Raw genomic sequence first — 10,761 nt, forward strand, 5'->3', positions numbered from 1 at the left:
TTATCGTCTCCGTGGCCTCCACTGGACCCCCTCCAGGAGTTCCTTGTTTTCCTTGTGCTGAGGAGGCCAGAACCAGACACATTCCCTTGGAGCCGGGGGCTGTCCACGGCCGGGCAGCGCACGCTCAGGCCACAGGTGCGCCCGGGCACGGGCAGGAGCCGAGGAAGCACCGCACCCGCTCCGCGGGGCACAGCCGCAGCGAGCATCCCGCTGACACAGCCGCGGCGTCCTCACCCACCCGGCGCCGTGCCCGGCGCGGCCCCGGCAGCGACCCGGTCTTCTCGAACGGCGCATACCGGCGAGCAGCCCGGGCCCCGGAGCCGCCCGACTCGCTGTCCCCGGGCCGGGGCAGCCGGGCCCCGCCAACCCCGGGCCCGGCGCGACGAGCCCCGGCGGCCGCCGGCCCCGCGCGGTGCGGCCGCTCCCCCCGCGTCCTCCCCCGGGCCGGGTCTCACCTGGCGGGAGCGGCCCGGGCCCGTCAGCGCCGGCGGCCGCCGCCGCATTTCGAAAGATCCGCCATTTTCAGCCCGTCACCGCCGCGCCCGCCCCCGCCGCACCTGCCCCCGCCGCCCCGCCCCGGCGCCGCCCCCGAGCCGCGAACCCCAACCCCTTCCGCACCGGCGGGTCCCGCGCAGACCCCGCTCCGAGGGGGAGCCGCGCCCCGCCGCGGGGCCGCCGTGACCCCGCCGCTCTGTCGCGGCTCCGGGCGCAGCTGACCCCGGCAGGGAGCGGCAGGGAGGGGACGCGCCGGGCGGGCACCCCCGCGGCGGAGAGGCGGCCGGGACCGACTGTCCGCGCCATCCCGGGGAGGCCGGCGGGGCCGCCCGGGACCCCGGCCCGCCGCGGGGAGAGCGCCCGGCGATGCCGGGCCTGTTCTTTCCCGGCGGGAGGCGGCTGTCAGCCGTGCCCGCGCCCCCTTCCCTGTCCTCCCGCCGCCGCTTTCCCGCCCCTCGCACTCACCGGGCGGGCGGGCGCGCTTCTTCTTCCTCCGCTAGCGATGCCTCTCTCCGGTGCCGGCGCCCCCCGGGGCCGCTCCCGGCGGCCGCGGCGGCGGCGGCCGCGCCCGCGCCGATCCCGCCGCCGCGTTTGTTCAAAATCACGCGCCCCGCGCCATTCCCCCGCCGCATCCCATAATACCGCGCCGCCCTGGCAACCGCCGGCGCAGCGCCCCGCGCTTCCGGGACCGCCCCTGCCCGCCGTCCGCTTCCGGGGCCGCGCGCGGGCACCACCCGTGGAGGAGGAGGAGGAGGAGGAGGAGGCGGCGGCGGTCCGGCCTCATCCCACTGGCGGTGTAAATCCCGTGGGCTATCTCCGTGGGATATCCCCCTCCCCGCCCCCGCAACCGGCCGCCCGCGCCCCCTCCCTCCCGCGGCCTGCTTGCTCTCCCCCGTCACGTGACACGAACCCCCCCCCCCCGCCGCCGGCGCGCGCGGCTCCATGGTGGGAGGAGGTGGCTGCCAAGATGGCGGCGGGCGCGGTGAGGCAGGACTTGGCGCAGCTGATGAACTCCAGCGGCTCCCACAAGGACCTGGCGGGAAAGTGAGTTGCCGGCCGCCTCCCCGCGCTGGGGCGAGGAGGGGTGCGGGCCGCCCGCGGGGTGAGGGGGCGCCGTGCGCTGGGAGGGTGGGTGGGTCGTGTCCAGCGGCCGAGATTTTTCGAATAAAAAGGAGACAGAAAGGTTGCGCTTCATGGTTGTGTAGTTTTTTTTTTTTTTTTTTTTTTCATTCACGGGCTCCCGCGTGTCCGCTCGGCCCCCCTCAGGGCTCTGCTGGTGTGGCACAGCGAGAGGCCGGGCAGTTTGTTTTCCTCTGCCGCCCGTGTATGTGTCAGCGACTCTCTTGTTACTGTGAAGAATTATTACAGTTTCCTTACGTGCGTGTTTTGGACGGCAGCCCTTAGGGGCTGAGCTGCTCGTGGCGCGATGTGTCACACAGCTTTTCGCTCCGAGAGCCCAGTCAGATGTGGATCTCTCACCTGGAATTCTTCGACTCCTTGTGTTCTAAGGGGGCTGTGTCACTTCTAGGATTTTCGTGTAAAACCTTGCAATTTTTCCCCTCAAAATGTGGCTTCCACGCGGATGTAGTACCTCATCAGTGTGACACGCGCTGAGGAAAAGTTTCATTAGCTTGCTGAAACAATAAAACAGAACTTGCTATTTTTGGCAAAGTAAACTCTTGAAAACACATGGAGTACACCTGTGTTGGTGTCACGTGGCTGTAGCATAATATTTGTCACAACACTATTTCTCAGTCACACTGAATGTGGCATTTTGAACGTTTGACTACCTTGATTAATCTGAATCTATGAGCAGTACAGATTTCATTACTTTTTCAATGCGCTATCCTGGGCATATTATTATTATTATTATTATTATTATTATTATTACTTTATACTTCCAAAACTGCACGTATGTTCTTAGATAACAAAATGATTGAACTCTGTTATCTGAGAATCTAATCCCGGGATTTAAGAAGAGCCAAGTACCAATTCCAGGTGAATGTTCATAACACTTGGGAACAAATTGGAGAATTGCCATCTCAAGGTGTAGAAGATATGAGCAAAAATGGGGCTCTGACACAGAAAGTACACAGAGAGGCAGAAGTTCTTAGTGAAAAAATGTGCGGTTTTTAACCTTTTTAAAATTTATTTATGGACAGGTACCGTCAAATATTGGAAAAAGCCATTCAGCTGTCGGGTGTGGAACAGCTTGAAGCTCTGAAAGCTTTTGTAGAAGCAAGTAAGTGCATGAGTGGTTGTACAGTGAGTGAAGGCCAGAGCTCTCTGGGTTTGTGTGTTTGTATTTCTTAGCTCTACATGAGACTGTGTAAATGCAATGTGCTCTTGTCCTGTTGGAACTCGGACACAACAGGAAGAGGAACCCTCACCACCACACTCAGAAGTGAAGAGGGAATGGATTTGTAAGCTTTGTGGTTAATACAGCTTTCCAACCTGTCAGCAGTGGAAGGTGAAAACAAAGCAGTCCCTCTTGAGTGCTGAAGTTTGTACAGGATGCCAAGTGGTATTTAAACTGACAGCCTCCTTCTTCATCCGTTTGTAAAACTGCCAAGAAATTGCTAGGGTTTGTTTTTTTTTTTTTTATTGTGTTGTACTGGGTGTTTGGCTTGTTGAACATCTCTGTAAATTATGTCTGCTATAATGTTTTTAAAGTTGAGAATAAGCTTAGTAAGCTTTAGCCCAAACAGGTACTTTGTCCAAGATATTTCAGCAACTGAGAACTATAAATCAAGGTGAAAAATTAATTTATCTGTCAGAGGTTAGAACTCTGGTGACCTCTAGTGTAAACAGTTTCTGAAAGAAAAGGAAAACCCACCTTTATAAAAAAAGAAAAAAAGAAAAAAAATCCCATTCACTTGCATAGTTTTTAAAATTTAAATATTCAAACTTAATGTAAAAGCAAATTATCACCTGTAGTGAAGGCACTGAAAAATTTTGCATCTATTCCGTGTGTTTCTTCTGTGCCTCTCTGAACCAGTGGTGAATGAGAATGTCAGTCTGGTGATCTCACGGCAGCTGCTCACAGATTTCTGTACACATCTTCCAAGTCTCCCTGACAGCACAGCCAAAGAAATTTACCACTTCACCTTGGAAAAGATACAGCCCAGAGTTATTTCATTTGAAGAACAGGTGAGAGATCAGTGGTGAGATGGGTTTTGGCTTGTGGGTTTGGCTTTAGTTTTTCCCCTCCTTGTCTGCTGACTATTTCAAGCCTTTCAAAAAGCTGCTCAAAACATATTTCTACCTAGAGTCCGGTTTTTCAGTCCTATACATGGAAAACCTGAGCTAAATGCAGAGAGCACTTAGGACTGTGCAAAGATTATAGACTGTCACTTCATCATGGTGATGGACATGTGATTCCTCTGCTTCCAGTAATTGGCTTGTTAAAATGAAATAGTCCTTGAGCTGCTGGAGGTGTCTGGAGAGACAGGCTGCTACTCACTGTATTGCCTTTTAGCTGAGTAGTAGAACAGACAGGTGGTGTCAAGAGCATGCACCTTGAAAAGTAGCTTTTGTTTCAAAATAAATAAATTTTCTCTGTGTGTTTATTTTAGCCATAATCATTTTACCAGGAGAAAGTATTTTCTTGGAATCCAATTCTGCTTAACTACTGAATATGCTGCTTTGCTTTTTCAGTTCAATTCTGTGTTTTGTTGTCCAAATGCATAGTATCATCTGAGAGTTCTTAGAGAAGTTGTTTATATAAAAAGGCCTTAGGATCTAGTATTGGAGGAGAAAGTCAAGGCAGTTTCTGCCATGATTTTTATTTGCTTCTCTCAATCTTTTTTTAAGCAGCTTTTACTCTGAGCTAAACATGCTTGCATGTATGTCATCATGATTATGCAGAAATTAAATCCAGAAATCAGATGATTTCTTTTTTTTTACCCACACTTCCAGTTAAAAACCCAGGTTGTAAGCACTAATACTTTACCTGCTGGCAGCTGCTCTCCAAAGCAGAAGTTCCTTCATTAGGGTCTAATCACAGATCACCTCATTCCTACTTCACAGACATGATGTGAGATGTAACTGCAAGAAATGGCTTGTGATTCTTGGTGCTCCAGTTCTTGAAAGATTTCTTTCATCTTTTTAAAAGCTTTATAAATGATGGTTACTTTTGCTGTTGATTTTATTGTCTTTCAGGTGGCTTCAATAAGGCAACATCTTGCATCGATCTATGAGAAAGAAGAAGACTGGAGAAATGCAGCACAAGTGTTAGTGGGGATCCCTTTGGAAACAGGGCAAAAGTAGGTTACACCCAGTTCTGTGGTGTTAGCTGTACCTGCTCTCTCTGTACTGAACTAGACCTGCAAGTGAGAATTTTGGGGTTTGCTGCACCAGAAATTACCCACTATTAATTATTCTTGTTGATAAACAAGTTCTTTTTAATAGTATTTTGCAGTAGTGTTTCTAAAGTTACTGAAAGTTCCTTGGGAGGTGGCAGTTTTTCAATGTGTTCACCTTCTCAGTTCAAAATGAAGACGTAGTTTGAAATTGGATTTGGATATTAACAAATGCAGTTGGGGATTCTTTTGTGTGTTTCTGAGCTGGGGTTTGTTTTAGTTTGGTTTGCTTGGGTTTTTTAGGTGTAGAACTGTTGCAGTTAGTTTTCTCTGGCAGTCCTTTCCCCTTTCTTATTGTGCACCTAGAAGGAATTGCTGTGGGTTTTGCCTATTTTTAGCACCTATTTGTTGCACTGCAAGGTTGATTCTTAACTCAAGTGGCTCACCACTGGTGGCAAACTTCCAGTCCACAAAAAACTGATCATGAGAGTGTACATTTGTCTCTTGGTGGACAGCATTATTTCTGCTGGTGTTTGCAGGAGCCAGTTCTGTAGTAGCATTCGTCTCAAATTTCCTTACTCTGTACAGAAAGCACTAATTTGGCAGTAGGGAAGAAGAAAGCAGGGTAAAGCAAATGTTGCCAAGTGCTTAAGAATCATAACAAATGTTAGAGCAGCTGAGAGCAAAGGTAGTTCTGGAACAACTCTGAGCACTTGCTTTTTTCTTTCCTCTACAGGCAGTACAATGTGGATTATAAACTTGAGACCTACCTGAAAATTGCCAGGCTGTATTTGGAGGATGATGACCCAGTTCAAGCAGAAGCTTACATCAATCGAGCTTCCCTGCTTCAGAATGAATCAACTAATGAACAGCTGCAAATCCATTATAAGGTTGTCTAACCTGCTTTATTGCTTTCTGTTTCTAAAGGGAGACAATGCGCTGCCACTAAAACTTTCATAATGAGAAAAGAGACAAAGGGAAAAGCTATATGGTTTGGGGAGCTTGAGACACATCTTAGCAGTTATTAAACAACTCATTCCTTACCATTTGGAGATAAGTCTGTAATGGTTCCTTAAATGCCACCTTTACTGATAGAAAGTAAAAACTAGGCTAAAAAAACATCAAGTATTGTTGAAAATATTGCCTCCCCCTTTGTCTATAAATCTAAGCGGGGGAAAAAATTGCATCCAATATTAGAGACAGTAGTAGTGCCCCCACCCCCTAGTAATTAAATAATAAGTCCCATACATAAAGGTAGCTTAAAGTCTTAAGTAGTAAATTAACTGCTGGTATTCCTGCTTTTTTGTGGGTTTACTGTGTACATAGTTCATACACAAACTTCTCAAACCATTTTAGTAACTGATGAGCATTAATTATTACAGTGTAACAGAATTGGTCAAGTGTGGAGGTGTTTAAAATTCTGTGACACAAAGCAGATGTGCCACGAGCAGTAACTCAGCGTTTGGTGGTTTTTGTTTGTTGGATTTCCCTTTCCTTTTTCCCTCATCCCGTATAAAGTTTTGAAGTGTGCACTCAGTTGAAAGTGTAAATATTTTCTGTGAAATCTTAGAAAAGCACAAAGGAAGGAAGAAATATCAGGTGGTGTTTCCATGCTGAAAGGGAAAAGCAAATACTTGAAACATAAATTGATGTCTAAGTGGTAGTTGTCAGTGCCAGTAGTGAAGGGGAAACACACAAGTACACTATCAACTGTACAATATTTCAATTACTTAGGCTCAATACTTGGCTTTTCAACATTTGGAATGTTTTAACATGTGAACAGTGGTGGGAAATGTCCTTTTAAATTGATTTCTCTGATACTTTAGCAAGGACTTGTCAAGTCAAGCTAATTCTTTGAAGGCACACATTTCCCTAGGAAGCAGAAGAGCAATATTTATGGGAGCTATCACTTGACAGTGTGCAATTTTTACACAGCTGTATTATGCAGCCACCTCTGCTGCTTTTCTTTTTCTGAGCTATCCTTCCTTTCTAGGTTTGCTATGCTCGAGTACTCGACTACAGAAGGAAGTTCATTGAGGCTGCCCAAAGGTACAACGAGCTGTCCTACAAGAGCATCGTCCATGAGACTGAGCGGCTGGAGGCATTGAAACACGCATTGCATTGTACTATTTTGGCATCAGCAGGTAAAATACACCTCACATTTTTGTGTAAAAGCTATTTCCCCTGAAACAAGTCAGCTGGTGTATTACTTGTATGACTAAGATTTGCTGAGGAATCCAAAGTTGTGAACACGTTGTCGGAATTACACATTGGCAAAGCTCAGAGTTGGATTAGTTCAGTGGCTTTGCCTTTGAACTGAACACAACCAAATTCCTTCTTCAATAGAGCTTTGTTGGCTGTAATTTGCATGCATTGGGGAAAAAAGGTAACTTCCTGCTGTTTACCTCTCAGTACTCAGTGTTTTGGTGCTCAGTTATGAGAATTCCTCTTGACTTTCCTAGGACAACAGCGTTCCCGCATGCTTGCTACTCTCTTCAAGGATGAGAGATGCCAGCAGCTTGCAGCCTATGGGATCTTGGAGAAAATGTATCTCGACAGAATTATCCGTGGAAATCAACTGCAAGAGTTTGCAGCTATGCTAATGCCTCACCAGAAAGCAACTACAGCTGATGGTACACACTTCTCTAAAACCTTGTAATGCTAGGTGTTCATCCATGGGAGTTAGTATTCCCAAATCAGTCAAGAAGTGTCATGGAGAAGAATTTATTATTGCTTATATCATCATTTAAGAAATATTTTTCAGCATGTATAGTTAGATAGTAAGGCTTTTTAGATATCATTCATCTTTCTGCTTTGCCATTAAGGTTTTCAAATACTCTTCTGGAAGATAACTTGTCACATTTTCTTTCCCTGTCCATGTGCAGTCCTCTTCACTGACAACTTTGCAGTGTTTGTGATGGAGTCTCTGTCCTCGCGAGCTTCTCAGGCGCTGTTGAGAGTAGGGAAGTAGGGTGCCTAGAAACCCGTGACATGCATGCAGGCCATAAATGGTCTGTACTGATGATACATTTATTGGAACTGCTTCCTGACTTGACAGGAAGGTGACATAGTGAGGGGATGGTTTGGACCTCACACACGTCTCCACTGACATGACACTAAGTCCTGAACATCTGAACAGTCAGAAAAAATGTCAGGTAATGACTGAGCTGGTATCCTAAACACACTGGTCTCAGTTTTCTAGCTTGGAAGAATATAAAAGTGGAAAAATACGTAAGTGTGAAATACCTCTGAATCAGGAAAATCTTCCCAGTGAAAATAGTTGTTGATTAAGGAAAAATAAGTAAGCACATACTTGCAGAAGTGAAAACTGTGTTAAAGGTACTCACTAGCAATATGCTGCATTCCTTCCCTTGGTGACTTTGTTGTTTATTTATAACCTGTACTGTTTGTCCCTAAAGAATGCAGGTTAGCTGGTGTTTAATAATGTGCTTATCTTCAGCTAGAAGTTAAGGGGCAAATGAGTTATACTGTTGAAAACTGTTCAGTCGAGGAGAGAGACATCAGATAAGGGTTTATCACAAGCAGAGTAAGAGAGAGGTTAATTGTACCCCTAAGAGCCATAATGAATAGTAAGAAAACCCCCAATGGTCTTTCCGTTTGTCAAGCTAAGATCACAAGAGGTCAAATCCCCTCAATTCAGACAGTCTTGTAGCAAGGACTCCACTTGCTTACTCTAGAAATTAAATGAAAGGTTTGTCCGTTTTAAAATCAGCCATGTGCCATCCATTTGTTTCTGTCTGCTGTCTCTGGGCAGCTGAACAGTGATCCAAGGCAGATGCATCTGGACCTTCTGCACATGTAGCACTTCAGAAAAAGAAAGAGAAGCGTTTTTTCATTTGCTGTAGTATATAAACCAATATTTCAATCTTATAGTAATGTTTTGGGGTTTTTTTTCCTTATCTAACCCTAAAGGTTCCAGTATTCTGGACAGAGCTGTTATTGAACACAACTTACTATCTGCAAGCAAACTTTACAACAACATTACCTTTGAAGAGCTTGGAGCATTACTAGAGATCCCTGCAGCCAAGGTATCCATTTCCTTTTTTTTTTTTTTTTTTTTTTAAGACAAGGAGCATGAATGGCATGAGAAAATATCTGTGGTAAATATTAGGAAAATTAGTCAAATATTAGGGAATAATTAAATATTCCATGTTACCAGGAAGGTTAAGTATCTAGCACATCTTATGAGAATGGGAGTGGCACAATGTGGAACGAACAACAGTGGAGTTAGATGCCACTGATTGTTTGTCTAATCATTTAATGAGTGCTCTCTGTAGGTTCCTTCCCCCCCTGTACGTGGACCTGGTTAAAAACCCATAAGACTGTTAAGTCTGAATAATTTCTAACTTTTCTGAGAATGGACTCAGTTTCTGACATCTTTCCTTGTTATTCTAGGCAGAGAAGATCGCTTCTCAGATGATAACTGAGGGTCGCATGAACGGCTTTATTGATCAGATTGATGGAATTGTTCACTTTGAGAGTAAGTGCAGCCACAGTATAATTTATTTTTTTAGCACCTTTCAGAGTGAGCTTTTTGAGGTGGTCCCTGCCAGGATAAGGAAATTAAGTTTATGAATAATCCCTTCTGCCTGAAGTGAGCTTGCTCATCCTGCTGTAGCCAGGAGGTGGCAGAGTTGGCCATAAAGACAACCTTTGACACTTCATCCACTCCCTGCAGAGGTCTTTGCAGCCTCCTACCCACAGCAAAGAGTGAATTTATTCCATCAGTCTCTTTCTAGAAGACTTGGTTCACTTGGAAGTTCTCTGTTCCAATCTGCTTCAACGCAGGAGTTAGGCTTGTAACAGGCAGCCAAAATAATTGCAGCTTTTGAGTACAGAAGTGATCCTGGTGTCACTGCAAGGAAAGCTTCTTCTGTGAGCTAGGTGAGGGCAGTGGCAAAAGGACAGGTTGCAGTTGACAAGGCAAGGGAATTGCTAAGACTTACTTTGTTTAGTATTGGTTGCTTTTTCTTTTCTTTGCAGCTCGTGAAGCTTTGCCAACTTGGGACAAGCAGATTCAGTCCCTGTGTTTCCAGGTGAACAACCTTCTGGAGAAGATCAGTCAGACAGCCCCGGAGTGGACAGCGCAAGCCATGGAGGCCCAGATGGCTCAGTGACCATGCCCCACTGTCCCAGTGGAGCCAGTCACCTGCCTGCTGTGCTGGCAGGGGGAGCTGAGAGGGACTGGGAAACAAACAAAACACCGTCTTCACTTCCCCATCTTCTGCTTTCACTACGGCTTAGGACACAGCTAGCTGATCCCATGTTTGGTGTGACAGGCTCCCAGTTCTCTGAGCTTAGATTGATGCTCTTGCTGCCTCTGCGTTGCACTCTGCTCTGAGGTTTTCCTTTTAAAGAAGCTGTAATGTCTGCAGCAAGCTTTAGGTTTGGTTTATTTAATTTTATTTTTTTTTCACTGTATTGCTATAGCTTTGTAGCCCATTACTTCTTATGATGCGTGTTCTGCTGTGAAAATAGAAGCACCATGTTTCTTTTAGTTGTAATTATTCTAATAAAGGCTGAGATAAGCCACTTGGTTTAAGTGTTGTAAGGACCTGTGGTTTTGTTTTCATTTTTGTTCTTAAACAGTAACTTGAAATAAAACACATTTTTGTAATTGCATTTTCAGCTCCTAGAAATGTTAAATTAAATCCTTTTTTTTTTCCTTTCTTTGCTTATGAAATGCAAGTCAAGGTGTCATGTGATAAGCAGGACTAACTTGAAATGCTTATGCACAGCAATGAAGACTGATTTTTATCAGTCGAGTTCAGCACTCTTTACCCATCCTTGCTTTGCCAGATACACACATTTAAAAAACATGACAAATATTTTGGTCTTCAGAGGCTTCTATGCTTGGTTATCTCCAGTCTGTTGGAAACTCCATCCACTCAATTATGCACTCAGTTGCATATCTAGCTCCATACCTTGGATCCATCATATTTTT

General features: G+C 46.0%; 2 protein-coding genes across 5 annotated transcripts in view; one reads left to right on the forward strand and one right to left on the reverse strand.

Moving 5' to 3' along the window:
* Positions 1 to 1,031, reverse strand: part of LIN54 (lin-54 DREAM MuvB core complex component) — a 39,770-nt gene extending 38,739 nt beyond the window's left edge. For 3 of the 4 annotated variants that reach the window (XM_053975013.1, XM_053975012.1, XM_053975009.1), the window contains exon 1: positions 961 to 1,031. The gene's annotated coding sequence lies outside the window, so the exon portion shown is untranslated. Of the gene's footprint in view, positions 1 to 455; positions 531 to 960 lie in introns of those variants that run through there. The other variant, XM_053975010.1, reaches the window with a different exon arrangement.
* COPS4 (COP9 signalosome subunit 4) lies at positions 967 to 10,359 on the forward strand. The gene is made up of 10 exons (XM_053975014.1): positions 967 to 1,539; positions 2,658 to 2,737; positions 3,494 to 3,645; positions 4,657 to 4,760; positions 5,533 to 5,686; positions 6,790 to 6,940; positions 7,259 to 7,429; positions 8,730 to 8,845; positions 9,213 to 9,297; positions 9,801 to 10,359. The coding sequence occupies exons 1-10, from the start codon at positions 998 to 1,000 to the stop codon at positions 9,932 to 9,934; spliced, it is 1,689 nt and encodes a 562-aa protein (XP_053830989.1). The 5' UTR covers positions 967 to 997; the 3' UTR covers positions 9,935 to 10,359.
* Positions 10,360 to 10,761: the final 402 nt, after the last annotated feature.

This window comes from Vidua macroura, chromosome 4, assembly GCF_024509145.1.
Source record: "Vidua macroura isolate BioBank_ID:100142 chromosome 4, ASM2450914v1, whole genome shotgun sequence".
Lineage (NCBI taxonomy): Eukaryota > Metazoa > Chordata > Aves > Passeriformes > Viduidae > Vidua > Vidua macroura.

Coding starts and splice junctions, on each gene's coding strand:
- COPS4 (XM_053975014.1), top strand. CDS start 998: ATGCCTCTCTCCGGTGCCGGCGCCCCCCGGGGCCGCTCCCGGCGGCCG. Junction 2,738..3,493: donor GAAAGCTTTTGTAGAAGCAA/GTAAGTGCATGA, acceptor TCTCTGAACCAG/TGGTGAATGAGAATGTCAGT. Junction 4,761..5,532: donor CCTTTGGAAACAGGGCAAAA/GTAGGTTACACC, acceptor TTTCCTCTACAG/GCAGTACAATGTGGATTATA.